The 24851-nt window shown below is 46.6% G+C and overlaps 1 protein-coding gene across 2 annotated transcripts in view; it reads right to left on the bottom strand.

Moving 5' to 3' along the window:
- ECPAS (Ecm29 proteasome adaptor and scaffold) overlaps positions 1-24851 on the bottom strand; it is a 780178-nt gene that overhangs the window by 442819 nt on the left and 312508 nt on the right. For both annotated transcript variants that reach the window (XM_086962068.1, XM_086962067.1), the window contains exon 24: positions 17825-17948. In XM_086962068.1, the coding sequence (XP_086818194.1) occupies positions 17825-17948 (124 nt within the window). The remainder of the gene's footprint in view (positions 1-17824; positions 17949-24851) is intronic.

Here is a 24851-nt window from a genome sequence, read left to right as displayed (position 1 = left end):
TCTTTGTTCATTAAAATCATGATTACCTGTAATTATTATTTCTATGTTTGATTTTTCGCTGTCATTTTATATTACTTGTTTGCCTATTTTGTTGACTGCCTAGGATTTTCGTTCAGACGCTGTTATCCCTGCCCTAGGAGTTTTTCTACACCAGTGTCCAGGGGGTCCTTGTTTTTCTCAAACCATGCAGCATGCATAATCTTGCAAAACATAATGGCTAAAAGCAACTTATACACTATCTCTGCTTTCTCTTGTCCATGTTGAATGGATGAAATGGCTGAAAAGAAAGCTAGTAGCTGAATACAGTGTTTTCCATGAAATGTTAACACAACCACAAATGGGAAAGATGATTTCTCACTCAAGATAAAAACATTGCGAAAAATTAAATGAAAACGAAATCAGCAAGCAATACTTTTAAATGTCTAAATATCTGAATGCAGTTACTGCAACCTAAAAAGGCATATTGACAGCCAGATGCTGAAAATCACCTTTACTAAGAAGATTAAATAGGGAGTCATTAACCATGCCAAAATCAATACCAGATCCCATGGCATACAAATATAAAGGACTTGTGGGTATTTATTGTATATACTACAGTAAATTGTGAATGGTGAGTTGCATTTGGATTTTTCAGCCTATAAAGTGCAGAAACAAAATGTATTCTATCTGTGAAATCGGAGATGGGAACAGTACGTGGTCTACATCATGTGTCTCGAGTCTGCCTAATTTACAGATCTGTTGATCTTTGGGTAACAGTGGACCAATCCCTTCATTTACTTTTAGGAAAAGGCTTTCATTGTAGTTTTTAAGAAATAAATCCCACTATGGTATGATGATAAAGTTACAGTGTGTTCTTTTGAGACATTCAGTATATAGGAAACCAATGTGAAATCTTCATACAACGCCTCAAATCCTCATCTGAACTATAATCCTGATCAGCCTTCTCCGATATTGTTTTCAGAGCAGACATTCATAGTACTTAAAACAAGTTCTCTCTGCATTTCCATTGCTGTAATGCATAGGCAAATGTTTTTTTGTAAATATATAAAAAGTAGCCTAATTTAAAAATTTGCTGGTTATTACTTCAATCAAGTTCCTGGAGAACCATGAGGAATGTGACTCGCTGACTTTATGTGAGTCCCAAAAACCTTAGCCCAATAGAAGAAACATTGTTTGATTAGAGACACTATTACACGTTGGAAAGCACCTTCCAAATGTTTGTGTGTGTTCATTGTAACAATGAATATATTTTTCAAATTTCAAATATGGTTACTTTGCAAGACTATTTGCTGAGATATGTGAATGGTTTCAAATGAACCTCGCATGGGAGCTCCGGTTAGCATAATGTACTTCTTGTCAGGTGGTTGGTTAACTGTAAGAGTGAATACCTGACCTAGACCTTATTAACTCTGTAACTCAAAAAAAGTAATTGGATTTACAAGATTCTAAGATGCCATGAGAAAGCAGATAAATAGATATGTGTGGATTCATACATTAGTCCAACTTTTGTTACATGTAACACATAAAGCGACATATCATGTCGGGCTATGTTACCACCCACTGTCCAAATGCAGATGTTCCATTAAAAAAAATATGTTTTTGGAATGGTGGCCACTCTTGGCACATTCACAATGTTCAATCAATCAATCAATCAATCAGTGACACTTATATAGCGCGCTACCTACCCGGAGGGTCTCAAGGCGCTTTGGGGGGGGGTGCCGCTACTGCTCGAACAGCCAGGTCTTCAGCTTCTTCCTGAAGGAGAGGTGGTCTTGGGTCAGGCGCAGGTCGGTCGGGAGGGAGTTCCAGGTCTTGGCGGCAAGGTAGGAGAAGGACCTTCCTCCCGTAGTCGCTCTTCGGATGCGGGGGACGGCGGCGAGGGCGTGGTTGGCTGATCGGAGGTGGCGTTTGGGAGCGTAGAAGTTGATTCGGCTGTTGAGGTAGCTCGGGCCCTGGTCGTGTAGGGCTTTGTGTGCGTGGGTGAGGAGGCGGAAGGTGATTCTTTTGTTGACGGGGAGCCAGTGGAGGTCTCTCAGATGTTCGGTGATGTGGCTGGTTCGTGGGATGTCGAGGATGAGTCTGGCTGAGGCGTTCTGGATCCGCTGGAGTCTCTTCTGGAGCTTGGCGGTGGTACCGGCGTAGAGGGCGTTGCCGTAGTCCAGTCGGCTGGTGACGAGGGCCTGGGTGACGGTCTTCCTGGTCTCGGAGGGGATCCACCAGAAGATCTTTCGTAGCATGCGTAGGATGTTGAAGCAAGCCGAGGAGACGTTGTTGACTTGCCTGGTCATGGAGAGGGAGGAGTCCAGGATGAAGCCCAGGTTGCGTGCATGGTCTGTCGGTTTGGGTGCGGTGCCCGAGGCGGGAGGCCACCAGGAGTCGTCCCAGGGGGAGGGTGAAGAGCCCAGGATGAGGACCTCCGTCTTGTCAGAGTTCAGTTTCAGGCAGCTGGTCGTCATCCACTCGGCTACCTCTTTCATCCCATCGTGCAGGTTGGCTCTGGCGGAGGCGGGGTCGTTGGTCAGGGAGAGGATCAGCTGGGTGTCGTCGGCGTAGGATATTATGCTGAGGTTGTGTTTGCGTACGATGGCCGCGAGGGGGCTCATGTAGACGTTGAAGAGGGTGGGGCTCAGAGATGACCCTTGAGGGACGCACCAGATGACTTCGGAGGCCTCTGACTTGTACGGTGGTAGGCGGACTCTCTGTGTTCTTCCGTCGAGGAAGGAGATGATCCATTCCAGCGCCTTGTCCTGGATTCCGACGTTGCTGAGGCGCTGTACTAGGGTGCGGTGGCAGACAGTGTCGAATGCCGCGGAGAGGTCTAGGAGGATGAGGGCCGCTGTTTCTCCATTGTCCATCAGGGCTCGGATGTCATCGGTGGCGGCGATGAGGGCGGTCTCGGTGCTGTGATTGGCTCGGAAGCCTGACTGAGGGGTCGAGGGATCCGTTCGTCTCGAGGAAGGCGGCCATCTGCTTGTTGACGGTCTTCTCGATGACTTTGGCTGGAAACGGGAGGAGCGAGATGGGGCGGTAGTTCTTGAGTTCGGTGGGGTCTGCTGTTGGTTTCTTGAGGAGAGCGCTGAGTTCGGCGTGTTTCCAGCTCTCAGGGAAGGTGGCGGTGTCGAAGGAGGTGTTGATGATGTCCCGCAGGTGGGGTGCGATGACAGCGTCGGCCTTGTTGAAGACGTGGTGAGGGCAGGGGTCGGTCGGTGATCCGGAGTGGATGGAGTTCATTGTGCGTATGGTGTCTTCGGTGCTGATCGGGGTCCAGGCGTGGAGGGTGGTGGTGGGGGGTGGTTGTTCGGTCATGGTGTGCGTTGGTTGGTTGTTGAAGCTGTTGTGTATGTCCGCGATCTTGTTGTGGAAGTATGAAGCGAGGGAGTTGCAGAGGTCTTGCGATGGGGTGATGTCGTTGTTCCCTGCACTGGGGTTGGAGAGCTCTTTCACGATGTTGAAGAGCTCCTTGCAGTTGTGTGCGTTGTTGTCCAGCCGGTCCTTGAATGCTGTTTTCTTGGCGGCGCGGATCAGCTGGTGGTGCTTCCTGGTGGCAAGCTTGAGGGAGGTCCTGTTGTCCGGTGTAGGTTCCCTTCTCCAGACTTTCTCGAGTCAATCAGGTGGAATGCTGAGACGTCCAAACACAAAGTCTGTACCAGCCAGGCAGTCAGATGAAGTGATTTCAGACAGTGGTGCAGAACTTGTCTGTAATCCTTGGTTAGAAGATGAGGGTCCACTCTGAACTGAATCAACTACCTGGCCCAAACAGAATCAACATTCACAACTCTTTCTTGAGTTTCTAGCAAACGCAAGGGTTATGCAGTTACTGGAAAAAAGTGTATGCATAGATTTCCAACCAGGGATTCGAAAGAGATTCTCCTCAAGTCTCATGATACCACCACTTACTGGGAAGAGTTGTCATTTTGCATTGGTGGATGTAGCGAACAGATCAATGTGGGGTATTCCCCATATTCTGAAGATCAATCAAAGCTTGGTCATGTATATTTGCCACTCATAGCATTCTAATTGGCCTCCTAAAGTCCTTCATCGCTATATTCTGCAGACCAGGGACATGCTCCACTGACAGTGTCAACATGATGAAGAAGAAGAAGAATCCGGTGCCGGGGTTTCTGAGATCTTGTGATCTCGCCTCTGAATTTGGCCCACCTTGCTTTTTTGTGTCTGTTCGGATGATTGATTGGCAATGCCCTTCAGGAATACTTTTAGTGCTTATCAAAAAGATGTTTGAGGTCTAAATAACTGCTGGATCCTTTCTAGGTCCACTGTCCCTTCAGCCTGCGGGAAGCCCTGCCAGTGGTGTAATATGAAAATCTTTTTTAGTAATGATAAGCAAGCTCACTGATATTCCAAAATGTTACCTTCTCCGTACTCTGGAAGATTACCTCTGCCACAAGACACTTAAGAGGAGCAGGAAAAACAATACACTAGAGTTGGACACTGGGGTCTACTTCTGTTTAAGAAGCGCTTACAAAACGCAAGCACATTTTCCCTTTAACAACTACTCAACCTAACTGAAATTCAGAAGAAGAATGAGCAATGAAGAAACCAGGAATTACTGCCTGCTAATGAGAAGAATCTGGTCAACTTAAGGACCATCTCAAAATTTCAGATTCAGACTGCTAGAATCAGTGAATATTGCACTTGCTAAGTGCACTTGGGAATATAAAAGGATCTCCTAGTACAATGGAGTTTCTGCATTCATACACGCAGATGCAGGGGTAGGAATTCCTACGCTCGAGGTTGGCCTTTTCGATATGCAGCTGAAACTAAAACTGAATTTAGAGTTTGTGAAATTTCCCTAACGAATTGCTGGTAGTTTCCAATCGTGGAAACACACACAAAACGATTTCTGTGAAAAGAAGGTTTAATGGCATTTCCATGGTAAAGACATACACCCACTGGTGCAATTGAGGTGTAGAGAAGTAGTTTCTCCACCTAGAAGGAAAATGCTACTTACCAGTATGCATCTGTTCATGGCATGTAGAGCTGCAGAGTTGCACACGCCCACCTGGAGTTACTAGCCATTTTTCTAGCCCTAAAGCATTTCAAAAGCACATATCGGGCAAAGCTGTCTTAGTCCGCACAGACAACATGACAGCGATGTACTACATAAACAAACAAGGAGGGACACACTCTCTGCAACTCTCAGTTAGCGCAGCAGATATGGAGATGGGCTATACCTCTGAACATCTTCCTTTTAGCCCAACATGTTCCAGGGGTACAAAACACCATATCCGATCAGCTAAGCCGTCAGACTCAACAGATCCACAAGTGGGAACTTCATCCACAAGTTCTTCAACCATTCCTTCAGATGTGGTGACAACCTTAGATAGACCTCTTCGCCACCCACGAAAACGCCAAATGCCCAAGCGTTGCCACCAGGTATCCACACCCACGCTCCAAAGGCAATGCGATATAATGAACTGGTCCGGCAAATTTGCGTACGCTTTTCCACCTCTCCCACTGCTTCCACTAGTGGAGCGCAAACTTCAGCAACATTCCCTCACTCTCATTCTAGTTGCTCCAACTTGGGCCAGACAAACGTGGTACGCCACACTGCTGCAACTTTCTGCGGTACCGCCCCAAAAGCTATACCTGTCTCCACGCTTACTAACCCAGAACCATAGAGACATCAGACACCCGGACCCAGCGCAGCTCAACCTCGCGATCTGGCTCCTGAAGTCCTAGAGTTCGGTTATCTTAACCTTCCTCCTGACTGTATGAACGTTATTAAAGAAGCTAGATGTCCCACCACTAGGGCATGTTATGCAGCCAAGTGGAAACGGTTTGTAATATACTGCCATAACAACGACATCAATCCTCTAGATGTGTCTATTCAACACATCATAAAATACTTACTACATCTCCAAAGATGTAACTTAGCGTACACATCTATTAACCCCTTCCATGCTGATGACGGCCCCCATCCGTCATGCATTACAGTGCTCGTGTGCTCATGACGGCTGGGGGCCGTCATAAAGCCATTGATTCTTCAATAAGCCTAGCACACGAGAAAAATCGGCCCAGCATGGAAGGGGTTAGACTGCATCTTGCTGCCATTGCAGCATACCTATAAAACAGACAACATCTATCACTTTTTAGAGTACCTGCCATAAAGGCTTTTATGGAGAGCCTCAAATGAATAATTCCTCCCAGAGCACCACCTTCACCTGAGTGGAATGTAAACATTGTTCTCACAGGGTTAATGGGACCTCCCTTTGAACCTTTACATAAATGTGAACTGCAATTCCTAACTTGGAAAGTCACTTTCCTAGTAGCTATTACTTCTCTAAGAAGAGTTAGTGAACTATAAGCATTGACCATTCAAGAACCTTTTCTGCAAATGCATCATAATAAGGTTGTTCTACGTACCAATCCTAAATTCCTTCCAAAAGTCATTTCACCCTTTCATCTCAATCAATGTATAGAGCTGCCTGTATTTTTTTGTTGTATACCTTTGTTGCTGTGTCCACCTGCCCTGCACAGTGTGCTGCAGTAGGTGGGCTCCTCAGCTTGAGAGCAATGAGTCTGCTGTTATGATTATTTGAGAAACTGGCTCTAGGAACGGTCGGCTCTTGGAAAGGTTTTTGGTGTTCCACCATTGCAGAGACTGGGGAGTTTGACCATCTACCAACTCTAGGTCTGTTAATTGACCTTGAGTCTGGTTCCATTGTCGTGCTAAGCACTCTTGAAGAGGACGCTTCTGGAGTCTTGCATGAGGTACTAGGAATATGCAAGAGGCCCTCATTCCTATGAGTTGCATGAACACTCGAGCTGGAAGAGTGTTGCAGTTGGAATTTGGTAAGAAGAGCTTGCATATTTGTTATCCAGGGAGGAGATGAATAAGCTAGCGCTGTTGAGGTGTTTATTGTGGCACTAAGATATTGATGTACTTGGGACGGTTGCAGGTGGGACTTGGTGTGGTTTACTGTGAACCCCAAGTTGTGGAGTAATTGGATGGTGGTGTGAGTGTGTTGTAAACACTGACTGTATGAGCTGGCTTTTATGAGCCAGTCGTCGAGATATGGGAAGACGTGAGTGTGCTGCTGCTACTACTACTGCTAGGTCCTTGGTAAACATTCTTGGTGCTGTTGTGACTCCGAATGGGAGTACCTTTAATCGATAGTGCGGACCGTTCCAGTACAAATCTGAGGTACTTTCTGTGAGCTGTGTGAATGGGAATGTGGAAATAGGCGTCCTTGAGATCTATACTGGCAAGGAAGTCGTTTTGTGAAAGGAGAGGAAGGACTTGTTGGAGTGTGACCATATGGAAGTGGTCTGATTTTATGTACAGGTTTAGTGCGCTGAGGTCTAGAATAGGTTTTAGAGAGCCATCCTTTTTTGGGATAAGAAAGTACAGGGAGTAAACTCCCTTGTTTTGTTGATGCAGTGGAACTGGTTCTATTGCGCTTTTTTATAGGAGGGATATTATCTCTTGCCTGAGCAGTAGCAAATGTTCTTGTGACATTAGACCCTGTTTGGGCGGTATGTTTGGGGGGTAGAGGTTAGTTTGAGACAGTAACCTGCTTGAATTACTTGTCGCACCCACCTGTCTGATGTGAAGTTGGTCCAAACAGGAAGGAATTGTTGTGGAGTGGTGTGGCTCACTGGTTAGAGGCGGCAGACCCGTAAGCAGAGGACGGCCCGGGACCAGGGTTCGATTCCCGACGCGGCAGGGTCGTGGACCATGGTCAGCGGGCTCGATAATTCTCGCCTCGGTGCCTACTCCAGTCAGGGACCACACTCGGCAACTCTGGGCATTAGCTTGCCTCATCTTCACAACGGCCCCCCCAGACCGCCGGGGATGCTTGGTCGCACCTTAGAGATACCCATTAGGGACCATCTCTCAGGGTGAGCCAGGACGGGTTCCCCAGCGGTCGAAGCGCGGAGATACTCCTCCGGGAGTCGATTCCTAGCGCTATATAAACCCACAATTAGTCTTCCCCCAACTTGAGTGGAATGTGGTGGGGGAAGTGGAGTGAAGTCATTGGGCAGGGGTGGAGGCAGAGCGGGAGTGGTTAGTTTTGCCTCTGCCTTCATTGTTGTTGCCCCTGTAATCCCCTCTTTGGTAGTCCTTATTGTAGGTGGATTGGGTAGGGGCTTTGGAAGAAGTAGAGGGACTATCTGAGGAGTAGCCTCTAGTGGTGCTTCTATAGGATGAGTGACGAAAAGAACGTCTGGGAGCTTGCAACTGCAAGGCTCCCATAGATTTAGCTGTGTCCGTATCCTTTTTCATTTTTTCAAGGGATATGTCCACATTAGGTCCAAATAAGTGTTGCTCATCAAAGGGTTGATTGAGTATGGCACTTTGTACTTCATGTTTGAAACCTGAAATGCGTAGCCAGGCATGCCTACGCAAAAGGACACTAATTGCCCTGGAAGCGGTACCTGCTGCATCTAGGGCACAACGATTAGAGGTATTGGTGATGGTTTTACCCTCTTGTATAAGTTCATTGGCCCTATTCTTGTACTTGTCAGGAAGGTGCTGCATTATGGATTCTAACTCGTCATAATGTGCCCTGTCGTACCTTGCTAATAATTCCTGAGTATTAACAATACGCCAAATGTTTGCTGCCTATGATGCCGTCCGCATGGCTGAGGCGTCTAGGAGTTTAGACTCTTTGGGCCAGATGTAGGTAATCACAATTTACCTATTCTTAAATACCGAATTTTACCGATTCGGTATTTAAGAATAGGTAAATGGGATGTAGGTAATTTTTCGTTAAAAATTACCGAATCGGTAAGATTCGGTAAATACCGAATCAATATTTACCGATTCGGTAATTGCCATTCATTCCTATGGGCCTGGAGGCCCATAAGAATGAATGGCAATTACCGAATCGGTAAATACCGATTCGGTAAAAGGGGGAAAACATTGAAGGGTAGCAGGGTGTCACTTTGACACCCTGTTGCACCCCTCAATTGGGGATGGGTGCACATGTGGCACACATACATGCCCTAAGGGCATGTATGTCTCCCACATGGCACCTTTGAAAATGCACTGATTTTCATTTTCAAGGGTATTCCTTATTTACCACCAACTTATAGTTGGTGGTAAATAACGAATCCTAAAATGGTAAAAGCACTCATTTGAGTGCTGCCTACATTGCAAATTCGGTAATTTACAGATTCGGTATTTTAAGGAATCAGTAATTTACTGATTCCTTAAAATACCGAATCGGTAAATTACAGATTTTGCAATTTAGGCCACCTACATCCCAAATGCCCAATACCGGTCGGTAACAGCCGAAAATCGGTAATTTCGGCCATTACCGACCAGTATTGGGCCACCTACATCTGGCCCTTTATCTGGTAGGGGAGCCTCCCCTGATGTTTGGGAATTGGCTCTTTTGCGTGCATTGGAGACTACAAGGGAGTCTAGCGGCGCAGGCCCTTTAATGTAGGTTGGGTCTGAGGGGGCAGCCTTATATTTCCTCCCAATTCGGGGGTTAAGGATTCGAGCCCTAACTGGATCTTTGAAGACCTCTGGCGCATGCTTAATAACACCTTTAAGCATAGGTAAAATTGAGGTGGACCTTTGTGTTGTATCAAAGCAGTCCATAAGGAAATCTTTGTCTACTGGGTCAGTATGTAGGTCAACTCCAAGATATTGGCAGCTCTATGGACAAGTTGGTTGAATCCCATAGTATCCTCTGGTGGGGAAGGCCTGGAGGGGTAGATGTCATCTTGTGGGATGTGAGGGACATCTGGGGTACTATAATCATCTCAAGGGTCAGGAGAGCCAGGAGGACTAGGATTATCTAGTGGCTCATTATCTGCACCATCCTCTGGGTCATGAGTGGTGTTTTACCCCTCATTATCATCTTCCAATGGAGTAGGAGATGGTGTAGGGGAGTGGTGTGGCAAGGGAGGAAGAGGAGGAGGAGAAGGTATTTTTAGAGGAGAAGTCGCAATGTCCTTCTTCTTAGGATGAGGAGCCGGTGCAGGCGTCTCTAATGGTCGTTTTTTACAACTAAGAGTTAATCAACCAGTTTTGGGATCTTTAACCAGAGTCTTTTGTGTAGGATCTGGATGGAATAGGTCCTCTGTGGGAGGTAGATCCTTCGGTGCCAAGGTTTTTGGTAACGTAGGCTTTTTCGGCACCGAACCAGTAGCATCTTTTGGTTTAGAAATATTTTCTTTGTCTGATGGGCCGTGTGTTTTTTTCAGCTCCGAAGCTTTTTTCGGCTCCGATGGATTTTTCGGCTCCGAAGCATGGGAGTCGGGTGCTTTCGGTGGCAATTTTTTGCTCGGCTCAGAGTATGGTTTTGGTGCAGAGGAGCCGGTGCCTGTCTTCAGCACCGAGTGCTTAGATGTGGAAGCAGCTGGCGTGGAGGTGGAAGACGGCTTCTTTTTCGGTGCCGGTAGGTGTGTGCCAGCACCGGGGGTAGGCTGACTCGAGACCGAGTCGCCTAAAGGCTTATTAGGCTTCTTAGCCGAACTCGAAGGCGGGCCATGGGAAGCAGTCTCTCGGTGTGCACCCGGGCCTGAAGGCGAGGGTGTGACCCAAGCCTTTTTGGACGGTGTCGAGGAAGGGTCGGTGTAGAGGTCTGTACTCATGACCCGCTGTGCTGGAGTGATGTCCTCGACAACTGAGTCTTCGGCCTCGGAGTCACTGTCGACGCCATGTTGTTGCACCTGCTCAGGCACGTCGACGCCCTCTTGAAAAATGTCGCCCGGGATCCAAGATGACGAGCGAGCCATGGTTCTTCGAGCTCGTCGGTCCCAAATAGTCTTCTTGGAGCGGAAGGGGGCACAAGCGGAACAGTCTCTGGCCTCGTGCTCCGGTGAGAGGCAACCCACATTGAGGACACTTCTTAAATGGCGTCCTTTCCATGAGCCAGAAAGTAAGGCCCAGGTAGGCCCGAAGGCCTTCGTCGACGACCGGAATCGAAGACTTCGAAGTCGTGAAGAGTCGCGCCGATGGGAAGCCGCGATCGAAACAATACCGTCGAACTGGGTGAGGATTGCGCGCCGAAGGAAAATCGGTTCCAAACAGGAGCTCAGGAAACACATCCGAGCCCGATGGCGGAAAAAAACAATCTAAGGATGGAGCCGATGCCCATGCGCACTATTGTCCAAAGGAGGAGTCACCTATATTGTGACTTCCAAAGACTTTTCAGGACAAAAACAACTGCAAACATCCGGGTCCAACACTAGGTGGCGATCTATGCACAGTGTGTAATCTGCAGCTCATATGCCTCGAACAAGGAAAATGCTACTTACCAGTATGCATCTGTTCTTGGCATGTAGAGCTGCAGAGTACATACTATGCATAGATCGCCACCTAGTGTTGGGCCCGGATGTTTGCAGTTTGTTTTTGTCCTGAAAAGTTCTTTGGAAGTCACAAGATAGGCGACTCCTCCTTTGGACCACATTGCGCATGGGCATCGGCTCCATCCTCAGATTGTTTTTCGCCATTAGGGAAATGATGGAGCTTTGCAAGAAAAAGAAGGATGTCCATGTAAGCTGTATCTAATTAAGATAATACTGGAACAGACAAGGGTAGCCGTGGAGGCGGGTGGGCGTGTGTAACTCTGCAGCTCTACATGCCAAGAACAGATGCATACTGGTAAGTAGCATTTTCCGTTCGAGGCATACGAGCTGCAGATTACACACTGTGCATAGATTGTATAGCAGTACCCACTCTTAGCGGCGACCACCCTATCTGTTGCAGTAGTTAGAAATAATGTTTTGAGAACAGCCTGGCCCACATTAGCTTGTTGTTTGGTTTGCACATCTACACAATAGTGTTTTGTGAATGTGTACGGTGTAGACCATGTAGCTGCTCTGCAGATGTCATCAAGGGGAATGTTCCATAAAAATGCCATTGAAGCCCCTATTTTCCTTGAAGAGTGGGCTTTAGGAGGAACAGATAACGTATGTTTAGCTTTGTGGTAGCAAATCTGTATGCATTTAACAATCCATCTACCTAACCCAGATTTTGATACAGGATTACCCTTGTGTGGTGGTGAGAAAGACAGAAAAAGTTGTTTGGTCTTACGAAAGGGTTGTGTTCTCTCGATGTAGTATAGCAATGCTCTTTTGACATTTAGGGTATGAAGAGCTCGTTCTGCTCCTGTCTGTGGTAGCGAGAAGAAAACTAGCAGTTCCACAGATTGATTGAGGTGGAAGGGAGAAATGACCTTGGGCAGGAATTTCGGATTAGTACGGAGAGCGACTTTATTCTGATGCATTTGCAAGAAAGGTTCTCGAATGGTTAATGCTTGTAGTTCACTAACTCTCCGCAGAGAAGTAATAGTACTAGGAACGCAACCTTCCATGTTAAAAATTGTAGTTCACATTTATGTACGGGTTCGAAGGGAGGTACCATTAGCCATGTGAGAACAATGTTTAAATTCCACACAGGTGAAGGTGGTACTCTGGGAGGAATTATTCTTTTAAGGCCTTCCATAAAGGCTTTAATAGCAGGCACTCTGAACAGAGATAGATGCTGTCTGTTTTGCAGATATGCTGCTATTGCCGCAAGATGCAGTCTAATAGACGTGTAGGCTAAGTTACATCTTTGGAGGTGTAGTAAGTATCCTATGATGTGTTGAATAAACACGTCTAGGGGATTAATATTGTTGTTGAGACAATATATTACAAAGCGTTTCCACTTAGCTGCATAACATGCTCTAGTGGTTGGACGGCTAGCTTCTTTTATGACATTCATGCAGTCTGGAGGAAGATTAAGATATCCAAATTCTCTGGAGATGGAACATCCCAATACCTGTAGATGATTGGACTGATGTGATTTTTACACTGTAACCTAATTCTGCTCCTGTACTGCTCCTAAGTATGTATTACGATGGAACTGTTTGTCTTTCAATAAAAAGATGTTTAAAAAAAAAGATATCCAAATTCTAGGATTTCAGGAGCCAGATCGCAAGGTGGAGGTGAGTGGGACCGGGTGCCTGATCTCCCCACGGTTCGGTGTTAAAAGGTGTAATTTTTGGTGCAGTACTACAGACAGTTGTCGCAGTTTGGTGTACCACAGCTGTCTGGCCCAAGTTGGAGCAACTAGGATGAGGGTCATGGAATGCTGCTGTAGTTTGCGTACTACTAGTGGCATGAGTGGTAGAGGTGGAAAAGCATACGCAAATCTGTTTGAACAGTTCATCCATATCGCATTGCCTTTGGACAGTGGGTGTTGATATCTGGCGGCGAAGCTTGGGCATTTTGGCGTTTTAGTGGGTGGCAAAGAGGTCTATCTGAGGTTGTCCCCACATCTGAAAGAATGGTTGAAGAACTTGCGTATGAAGTTCCCACTCGTCGGTCTGTTGTGTTTGATGACTTAACAGATCTGCTATGGTATTTTGTACTCCTGGAAGATGCTGGGCTAGAAGGAATATGTTCTGAGGTATAGCCCACCACCATATGTCCGGTGCTAGTTGAGAGAGTTGCAGGGAGTGTGTTCCACCCTGTTTTTGTATGTAATACATGGCTGTCATGTTGTCTGTGCGGACTAACACAGCTTTGTTTGATACTTGCTTTTGGAAAGCTTTCAGTGCTAGGAATATAGCTAATAACTCCAGATGATTGATATGAGTAACTTTTGTTGTGGTGTCCACCTGCCTTGCATGATGTGTTGCAGTAGGTGGGCCCCCCAGCCGGAGAGAGATGCGTTCGCTGTCAAGACTATTTGAGGAACTGGCTCTAGGAATGGTCGCTCTTAGGAAAGGTTTTTTGTGTTCCACCACTGCAGAGAGCGAGGAGTCCGACCGTCCACCAACACTAGGGCTGTTAATTGATTTTGACCCTGGTTCCATTGACATGATAAGCACTCTTGAAGAGGACGCATTTGAAGTCTTGCATGGGGCACTATGAAAATGCAAGAGGGCATCATCCCTATGAGTTGCATGAACAATCTTGCTGGAATTGAGTGTTGCGGCTTAAACTTTGTGAGGAGAGCTTGCATGCTGGCTATCCTTACTGGAGTTGGATAAGCTAGCGCTGTTGAGATGTTTATTGTGGCACTGAGGTACTGTTGTACTTTGGATGGTCGCAGATGAGAGTTGGTGTGGTTTATTGTGAACCCCAAGTTGTGGAACAGTTGCGTGGTGGTATGGGTGTGTTCCACACACTGGTTGTATGAGCTGGCTTTTATGAGCCAGTCGTCGAGGTACGGGAAGACATGGATGTGTTGTCTTCGTAAATGTGCCGCCACTACTGCTAGGCACTTGGTGAAAACCCTTGGTGCTGTTGTGACTCCGAATGGGAGTACTTTGAATTGATAGTGTGCCCGTCTACTACAAATCTGAGATACTTCCTGTGAGCTTTGTGAATGGGAATGTGGAAGTATGCGTCCTTGAGATCTAGAGTAGAAAGGAAGTTGTTTTGTAACAGGAGAGGAAGAACTTGTTGAAGTGTGACCATGTGAAAATGGTCTGACTGTATGTATATGTTTAGCGGTCCGAGGTCTAGAATAGGCCTTAGAGAGACGTTTTTCTATGGCAGGGGTCTCCAAACTGGTACTGGAGGGCCGGATCCATGCCAGATTTTTAAAATAACTACATGTATCTCAATGGGGATATCCCAAAAATCTGGCATGGATCCGGCCCTCCAGGACCGGTTTGGAGACCCCTGTTCTATGGGATTAGAAAGTATAGTGAGTAAACTCCCTTGTTTTGTTGGTGCAGAGGAACTGGTTCTATTGCACTTTTTTATAGCAAGGATATTACTTCTTGCTTTAGCAGTGATAGATGCTCTTGTGACATTGGACGCTGTTTGGGTGGTATGTTTGGGGGGTAGATATTAGTTTTAGACAGTAACCTGATTGAATAATCTGTCGCACCCACCTGTCTGATGTGATGTTGGTCCAGGCAGGAAGGAATTGTTGTAGTCTTCCCTCCCACAGGAGTGGAATGGTGGGGGGGAAGCGGAGGAAAGTCATTGGGTAGGGGTGGAGGCAGAGCGGGAGTTGTTGGTTTTGCCTCTGCCTTTGTTGTTGTTACCACTTTAACCCCCTCTTTGATAGCCCTTAGTGAATGAGGATTGACTAGGGGTTTTATCAGAAGTGGAGGGGCTATCGGAGGGGTAGCCTCTCGTGTTGCCTCTATATGATGAGCGACGAAAAGAACGTCTGGGAGCTTGCAATTGCAAGGCTCCCATAGATTTAGCTGTGTTTGTGTCTTTTTTCATTTTCTCTAAAGATACATCGACATTAGGGCCAAATAGGTGTTGCTCATCAAATGGCTGATTCAGGATGGAATTTTGCACTTCAGGTTTGAAACCTGAAATACGCAGCCAGGCATGCCTACGCAGAAGGACACTAGTATTAATTGCCCTTGAGGCAGTATCTGCGGCATCTAGGGCGCAACAAATAGAAGTATTGGTGATATTTTTACCTTCCTGTAGGAGTTCATTGGACCGGTTTTTATATTTATCTGGTAGATGCAGCATTATGGATTCTAGTTCATCATAATGTGCCCGGTCAAATCTTGCCAATAGCGATTGAGTATTGGCGATTCACCATATATTAGCTTCCTATGACGCTGTGCGCTTACCAGAGGCGTCAAGGAGTTTAGATTCTTTATCTGGCGGTGAGGCCTCACCTGATGTTTGTGAATTAGCACGTTTACGCGCATTAGATACTACTAAAGAATCTAGTGGTGCTGGACCTCTAATGTAAACTGGGTCTGTAGGGGCAGCTTTGTATTTTTTCTCAATGCGAGGGTTGAGGACCTGAGCCCTGACAGGATCTTTGAATACCTCTGTTGCGTGCTTAATGACCCCTTTAAGCATTGGCAAAATGGCAGTGGACCTTTGAGCAGTATCAAAAGTGTCCAATAAAATGTTTTCCTCCACAGCATCGGTGTGCAAGTCAACCCCATGGTACTGGGCATCTCTCTGGACTAGTAGGTTAAGACCTATAGTGTCTTCTGGTATGGAAGGCCTGGAAGGATATGCATCGTCTTGAGGGATGTAAGGCACATCAGGGGTGTTATTATCATCCCATGGATTAGGTGACTGAGGGGGACTATTGGTCCCTACTGGGTCATGTGCACCCCCACCTGTGTCATTAGAGTCTGACTTTACATCATCATCTGGATTAGTGGATGGTGTAGGCGAATGATGTGGTGGAGGAGGTGTAGGAGGTGTAGGAGGAGGAATAGTATGGGGAGGTGGTGGAGAAGGGACCCTTAATGCAGAGGTTGCAATGTCTCTTTTCTTTTTTGGAAGAGGAGGAGTTGCAGGCACCTCAAGTGGTCTCTTCTTGGAGCAAAGAGCTAGTTGGCCAGTCTTAGGATCCTTTACAAGAGTCTTTTGAGTAGGATATGGTGTACAAATCTCTTCTGTGTAGGGCAGATCCTTCGATGTCGATGTTTTCGGTCCTGGACGTTTTTTCGGCACCGACTCGGTAGCTGATGTAGGGTCTTTTGGCTTGGAACTATGACCTTTTGAAATGTCTTCTACCGGAACGTGTTTTTTCCGTTCCAGGAGTTTTTTCGGCTCCGAAGCGTGTGAGTCGGGACCTTTAGGCGTTTTTTTACTCTGCTCCGAATGCGGTTTTGGCATCAATGAGCCTGTGCCAGTCTTCGGTGCCGAGTGCTTGGGTGTCGGGGCAGCGGTCGGCGTGGCTGAGAAAGATGGCTTCTTCTTTGGTGTTGGTATGGGATGGGCACCGGGAATAGGCTGACTCGAGCCCGAGCCGCCTAAAGGCTTAGTAGGCTTCTTTGCCGGGCCCGAAGGCAGGGCATGGGAAGCAGTCTCTCTTGTGCACCCGGGCCCGAAGGTGAGGGTGTGAACGTAGCCTTTTTGAGGGTGTCAAGGAAGGGTTGGGGTCAACGTTCTTACTTATGACCCGTTGAGCTAGAGTGATGCCCTCAATGTCTGAGTCTTCGGCATCAGAGGAGCTGGCACTTTCTTCGGCCTGGTGTTCTGGCAAGTCGACGCCCTCTGCAATGATGTCGTCGGGGATCGAAGCTGACGAGCGAGCCATGGTTCTTCGAGCTAGTCGGTCCCGAATTGTCTTTTTGAAGTGGAAGGAGGCACAAGCGGAACAGTCTTTGGCCTCGTGCTCGGGTGAGAGGCAAAGGTTGCACACCTCATGTAGATCGGTGTGGGGAAACTTCGACGCACATTGAGGACACTTCTTGAATGGCGTCCTTTCCATGAGTCAGAGAGTAAGGCCCAGGTAGGCCCAAAGGCCATCGTCGACGACCGGAATCGAAGACTTCGAAGTGGTGCAGAATCGCATGGATGAGGAGCGTGATCAAAACAATACCGTCGAACTGGGTGAGGATTGCGTGCTGAAGGAAATTCGGTTCCACACCGGAGCGCAGAAAACACATCCGAGCCCAATGGCGGAAAAAAGGATGGAGCCGATGCCCATGTGCAATGTGGTCCAAAGGAGGAGTCACCAATCTCATGACTTCCAAAGAACTTTTCAGGACAAAAACAAACTGCAAACATCTGGGCCCAACACTAGGTGGCGATCTATGCACAGTGTTTAATCTGCAGCTCATATGCCTCGAACACATATTTCACATGGAGAAAATTAAATGTAAGCAAGTTCACATTTCCATATCATTTACTCACACATGTTTACAACTAATGGAATTTTCACATGTAAAACACGTGCAGTTTAGTACTCCCGAAAGTATACAACTGTCACAGATTTTCAAGTGCATGCCTTTGACTTTTCATGAATATCTTAAAGATGACCATAAATCTCAGAAATCTACTTAAAAAATCTAAAGAACCTAATGTGTGCAAACATCTGATTTTGAAAAGCTAGGCTATTTGGATCAGACTCTTGCATACCGGTTCAACAGCGATTGTTAAAAAATATATAGCAATTGTTTACCAGCAGGAGGAGTGTATTCTTCCTCGGTCACCATCCAAACATCCCGGGCTGCTACTGAACTGGTTCCAATGGCACCACTGGTAATGGCTTCCCCAACCGTGAACTGAAGTTCTAGCTGCTTTGCCTAAACATTCCAAAAAAGAATAAAGTATCAAAGTATGTGGGTCTCACATTCGATGACAAAGTAATCCAGTAAAATAATATTTAACAAGAAGGTGTTTCAATTCTTAGCATAAGGACATAGCATACATTATATTATCCGGAAAAAGAATTATGCTGGCTGTGTGCAATAGCTGACATCGCCTGCAGGAAAGAAACCTCTATACCAATAACAATTAGATAAAGCTATAAAGTAAAACTCTAAATGGTTGCTAACACCAAACCGGCAATGAAAAACAAAAGTGAAGTTGGGTGTTTTAAAGGGTCACTTATAGTTTAATCCATAAGAAGCACCATTTAAGTGTTTTGAGTAAGTGACCTGTTGGTGCTACAAGGCCACGCTAATGGCATTATGTACAGCATATAAATAAATACATGTAAGGTAACACACAGAAGGACTGATTAATACATTTTTTGATGCATATAATTAATGTTCCATCTTCTTAGAATTTTATCTGCAAATTGTGACTTCATTCTGTCACTGTTTTATGAGCCACTGTTCCTGAAAATTAAGTAATCTCTTTGACAAATCAAGGATCACTTAAGGTAGATCCCTCCAGTGTTCAGTGTAAGAGCTCAACAATAAAGCACAATGAAGTGAAACAGAATGATTGCAGCTTAGAATCTAAGACATTCTACTTTCAGTATTATATTGCATTTACCGATAACAACGTAGGGAGGCTATTTTGATAAAGGTCCAAATATCCAATAAATAACATTGCATTGCATGCGACAATGCAGCACCAGAAGCATTCAATGTAATCTGCTCTAGCAATAGTTTAATTCACCACAAGTAAAATCCTTAGAGGTGGCTATGTGCTTACAACCCGAAAATGTATCCTAGGTAGATCAAAACCTGATATTACATCTGCCCCGAGTTCCTCAAATTATAAACAGAAAGCATCCTAAATCTAAATCGGGGGAATATCTAGCATATCTAAAAAACAATGCTGAAAATGGTGGGGGCATTATTCCTAGAAAGGAAAAAGATGGTTAACCAGCTAGCATCTGTTTATAGCTTGTAATGCTGCAGATGCACATGCTCTGCACAATCCTGTCATCTAGTGTTTGGCACAGATGTTTAAAAGTTGTTTTTGCTCAAAGAACTTTTGGCCAAAAGATGTGCTGCGAAAAGTGCTGGGGGGGTGTAGTGACAGGGTAATTTTAACCTATTTTTAGACTGGTGGTGACTATAATCCACTACCATCTCAGTCCTAGTTGCAGTTGCGTTCATTTGTAGGGCTTAACTATGTGCCTTGACAGGGTTTAGTGCCTTTTTCCGTTTTCTCTGGCCTATAAGCCCGAAAGCCTCAGAGAAGCCATTTTGTAATTCTGCCTCTGCAGTCCGAGGCGCTTGCAGGTTAAAGGTAGTGTTTAGAAACTAGTCTGTTGTTCGCTAGTGAGGAAACGGTCAAGACTGGCCCTTATCGAAAGAATGTGTTTGTCTCCCCGGCTCTAGACGCAATACGCAGGTGGCCACTGCGGAGAGCGAAGGGAACCGGGGACTGGTACAGAAATTCGGTGGGAGTCAGCCAAATACTGGAATTTTCCATAGAGAAAGAGAGCTCTATATTATCAAAGAGCAGGCAGAGAGGAGGGAGAGAGTAACGTGTGGAGCAGACAGAAGAAGTTGGTCCGAAGGCTGGTGCAGTGAGATTGATACCATCAGCTAATTGAAATCCTGAGACAAGAAGGAAAGTGGCTAAAGGTCCTGTAGTGACATCATACAGGAGTGGCAGAGACTGAGTCCAGAAGAGGGTTCGAGTATTTCGGAACCATGGCAGCATAGATGAGGTGTAGCGGTGCAGACGTGTATTCGCGAGCCATAGAAGAAGAGCAGAGTCCCGAGACGAGAGAGGGAGAAGGGAGAGGGATCTGCTCCGCTGCTGAGATGGATAGACACACGTCTAAGGTGAGGCGTTCTGAGCTTAGTGTAGAATATATGTAATCATTCATTCTTATTTTCCCCTTTTTAGGTTACAGGTAGCGACTAACTTAATTCATGTTTCTTTTGCTCATTCTGTCATGCTTAATTGTAGAATAAAGATTCAATGTTAAATATCTTTGAATGTTGTTTTTATGAATGGGATTGACCTTTCCTTTTAACCAGATGCTGACATACAGAAGGATGGGATATGCCCTTCTGAAAAGGTAACTGATGATGATGGGAGAGTCTGAACTTCATTTGGGAAATAACTTTTAAAGGTGAATCCCTATTAGTGTAGATCGTCGGGTGACGTTAAGGATATCGTCGGGTGACGTTAAAGATAAAAGTCGGGAGACTATAAAGATATCGTCGGGTGACGTTAAAGATAAAAGTCTTACGGGACTATAAATATAGAGACAGAAAGGTAACTATAGGATAAGATATGGAATCCATTAGATGTTAGTGGTATGTTTCATTGTACAGTCTTTTAAATAGCCCTTTTCACTTTCTCAGGTGAGTACTTTGGAGATTATGTAAATAGTGGCCTGAGAAGAGTGTTGTTACGGGACGACTGGGTTTGCTACGGTTGGTAAGCTGCTTGGTCTGAAAATCCGGTCGTTACAGAGGGGGGGGGGGGGGGGAGTAATGTAGGCCTGTACTGAGATGCTTTACTGAATAACCCACAAGTGCGAAATATAAACTGTGTGCTGTATGGCTGTGTCATTCATTGCTGTAATCACCTAACTGTGTATTTGACCAATAACATTTCTTTTAAAAGTGCTAAAAAAAAGATACAATATGTATCTTCAAACGCCGCTGGAGCGTCTCAGGCGAGACATACGACACTGGGAAACACTACCGCTAACCTTGCTGGGGAAGGCAGAGCTCTTTAAAATGATGGCGTTGCCTCGTTTTTTGTGTATTTTGGAAAAGACACCCTACCCAGTGAAGTCCTCATATTTTACAGCCATTGCGGCACAAGTATCCAATCTGTTATGGGGCAATGAACTGGCACGTATAGCACAAGCTAAGCAGGTGCGCAGTTGGTACGACTGAGGAATAGCGCTTCCAGATGTACAACTTTATTACTGGGCAGCCCAATTAAAAGTAATTAATCAATGGGTACATCTTCCGCAATCAGACCTGGCACTGAAGGCAGACAGGGAACAGTTAGGCATGGCAGACCTGTTGGCTCCCCTCTACGATAAAAAGCTGTTGCTGACAAAGTTTGGACCACTGCGTCATACACTTGGACTGTGGCACATAGCTCAGGCAAAGTTAGGATGGCAAGGGGTGCTACCACAGCTTACTCCACTGTGGGACACAAAGCAACTAGGAAAACTCAGACACAGCAAAGGTTTCGATCGATGGGATGATATCGGGATCTCCACGATCGGAGACTTGTGGCAAAAAGGGGGAGTGATTCCCTTTAATACGCTACGGCAGCAATATGACTTAGCCCCCTCTGAAATGTTTTGATATATCCAGATTCGACATGCTCTGATGACAGCACTTTCACCTAGCTCAGAAGTTCCAGAGGCATCCCCTCTAGAGGACAGATTGTTAACAGATTACATGCCAATGAAGGCGACCTCCCTAACCTACTGTAAGCTGGTGAATAATCTGCCCGACCCGATGGGAACCCGACGGGAAAGATGGTCTTATGATATTGCTGAGAGTGATGACTCGGAGTGGCAGGGAGCACTAGCGTCCCCAAAAGAGGTAGGCATTCCCTCGCGCCTTAGACTAGTACAATTACGCATCCTACACCGCTCCTCCTATACAAGACACACCCTACATAAAATAGGACGAATAGCTCATCCCTACTGTTTGAGAGGATGCGGGGAGGAAGGAACATTTTACATCACCATATGGGATTGTCCCAAATTAGCCGACTACTGGACACAAGTGTTAAGGACTATGTCGCAATCTGAGGGGGTCCCGATGTTACCAGAGTCCAGATGTTGCCTGCTAAACATATGGGAACCAAATGACCTAACACGTTCAGGGCAGAGTTGGGCTACAATGGGCATGATGGTGGCCAAGAGAAATATAGCACAGAGGTGGGGAAGAGCAGAAAGACCTACTCTAACAGCATGGAGTAATGACATGGACGCAGCCATGATAGCGGAAAGGGCGGTGTTCAGTAGCATGGGTTGACCAAGAAAATTGACCAAAATTTGGGGGCGTGGAACAAATACAGAGGGAATATTTGTGAGCCGCCATCGGACCAAGATGACAGCAGTACGGATTGAGAAGAACACGGAGGTTCCTAAAATAACAGTACAGAGGTCACTCTCGAATGCTATAAAAATGTACACTTGTGATTTTATCTTAATAGAAAGTGTCTCTGATGTTAAGATACAATGCTCAGCTATATGTTTGTGCTTGAAACGGTTATACTGTGCTAACAGACAAAAACGAATAAAAAATATTTTTAAAAAATAAATTAAAAAAAAGATGTCCTATGACCTCCTTTCCTTTATCCCACAATGCACCAGCACAAAGAAGCCAACTCAGATTGTTTTTTCGCCCCTGCCAAGTGTGTCGCAATTTTGCATGTAAGCAGCGATTGCAGCTAAGGGTAACAAAATACAAGTGTATGTCAATCCTGCTTTTGCCAAATGCAGTATATAGGTGCTGCGTTCTTGAACAGATGCTTTAATAGGTTCAATTTGTTTTCCCAAACAGTAATGGTTAAATCTCTTCCACGCTGCTGTGTAGCAGGCCGCATGTTGGGTCTACATGACTTGCGCAGGATATGCAAACACTCCGAGTGTTGAAGATAACCATGCGCTAAGACCTCAGGTGACTTTTTGCTAAATTTAACTGCCTGGGGCCGGATGTCTGAGCTCACCTTGATGCTGGTGTAGGCGATTTGGTCTCAGCAGTAGCTTATTTTGAAGATGCCCCAACATTTCTAGCAAAACCAACAGTTGATGGACAGAATGCGGAACAATGTCATACATTCACCCCAGTACAGAGATCTGGGCCTAAATCCATCGTTTTTTTGCACTCCACACCACCCCAGTTCAGACATCAATCAATCAATCATCGTATTTATATAGCGCACTACACACCCAGAGGGTCTCAAGGCGCTGGGGGGGGGGGGGGACTGCTACTGCTCGAACAACCAGGTCTTGAGTTGCTTCCTGAAGGCGAGGTGGCCCTGGGTCAGGCGGAGGTGGGTGGGGAGGGAGTTCCATGTCTTGGCGGCGAGGTAGGAGAAGGACCGCCCTCCTGTGGTGGCTCTACGGATGCGGGGGACGGCGGCGAGGGCGTGGCTGGTCGACCGAAGCTGGAGTTTGGGAGCGTAGAAGTTGAGGCGGCTGTTGAGGTATCCTGGCCCTTGGCTGTGTAGGGCTGTGTAGGGCTTTGTGTGCTTGGGGTGAGGAGACGGAAGGCGATTCTCTTGTTGACCGTGAGCCAATGCAGATCTTTCAGGTGTCCGGAGATGTGGCTGCGACGGGAGATGTCCAGGATGAGTCGTGCTGAGGCGTTCTGGATCCGCTGGAGTCTCTTCTGGAGTTTGGCGGTGGTTCTGGCGTAGAGGGTGTTGCCGTAGTCCAGACGGCTGGTGACGAGGGCCTGGGTGACCGTCTTCCTGCTCTCGGTGGAGATCCACCGGAAGATCTTACGTAGCATGCGCAGGATGTTGAAGCATGACGAGGAGACGGCGTTGACTTGTCTAGTCATGGAGAGGGAGGAGTCCAGGATGAAGCCCAGGTTGCGTGCGTGGTCTGTTGGTTTGGGTGCACTGCCTAGGGCGGGGGGCCACCAGGAGTCGTCCCAGGCGGCGGGTGAGGATCCCAGGATGAGGACTTCCGTCTTATCTGAGTTCAGTTTCAGGCGGCTGTTCTTCATCCATTCGGCTACCGCTTTCATCCCTTCATGAAGGTTGGCTCTGGCGGTGGCAGGTTCGTTGGTGAGGGAGAGGATCAGCTGGGTGTCGTCGGCGTAGGAGATGATGTTGAGGTTGTGTTGGCGTGCGATGGCTGCGAGGGGGCTCATGTAGACGTTGAAGAGGGTTGGGCTGAGCGAGGAGCCTTGAGGAACGCCATATGCAAATCAGCCTTGACCCTGTGCCTCATGGGAACAGTCCAGCCCAAACTGCCAAGCCATGTCTTTCCTGGACTGGAATCAAGCATCCTAGGACCGGTTTCTGGCTATCAGCCGTCTTCAGCCAGGATAGCTTTACTCCAGTGGAGTGGAGAGCACGGGACTCACGTCTGAGCATACCCATCCCACTCGGGGTGACAAATGCAAAACCAACAGTTGATGGACAGAATGCGGAACAATGTCATACATTCACCCCAGTACAGAGATCTGGGCCTAAATCCGTCGTTTTTTTGCACTCCACACCACCCCAGTTCAGACATGGCCATATGCAATGTATGAAACCGGTCCTCTGAAGCTTGTTTCAGGTCCTGGGAAGGCAGGGGTGGGCAGTTCGGGCTGGACTGTTCCCAAGAGGCACAGGGTCAGACTGATATGCATATGGCCATGTCTGAACTGGGGTGGTGTGGAGTGCAAAAAAACGATGGATTTGGGCCCAGATCTCTGTACTGGGGTGAATGTATGACATTGTTTTGCATTCTGTCCATCAACTGTGGTTTTTGCAACCAACATTTCTAGCAGCATAGAATACCATGGCTGTCTCAGTCAAGTTGATGCCAATTGGATGAGAATTGCTGCATTCTTATAACAACCCATGGGATCAGCAGAAGTGGAAGTAAAGGGTAGGCAAATATCCCTGACCAGGTAATCCATAGTGAATTGCTTATGGGCTGGCGGGTGTGTTGAGTAGTCAAGAGATACGGAAACTGGTGAATGTACTTTGGCTCGACTTTCCATAAAATATTATCAAGTGACAGCTTGCTCACCAAATATATAGGAGCCATCAAAAGATCTAATCATAAGGGAAGCCTGCACATCTCCTGT

Source organism: Lissotriton vulgaris, chromosome 3_1 (genome assembly GCF_964263255.1).
Source record: "Lissotriton vulgaris chromosome 3_1, aLisVul1.2, whole genome shotgun sequence".
Classification (NCBI taxonomy): domain Eukaryota; kingdom Metazoa; phylum Chordata; class Amphibia; order Caudata; family Salamandridae; genus Lissotriton; species Lissotriton vulgaris.
Note: the sequence above shows the minus strand (reverse complement) of the source record. Positions and strands in the feature narration are given on the sequence as shown.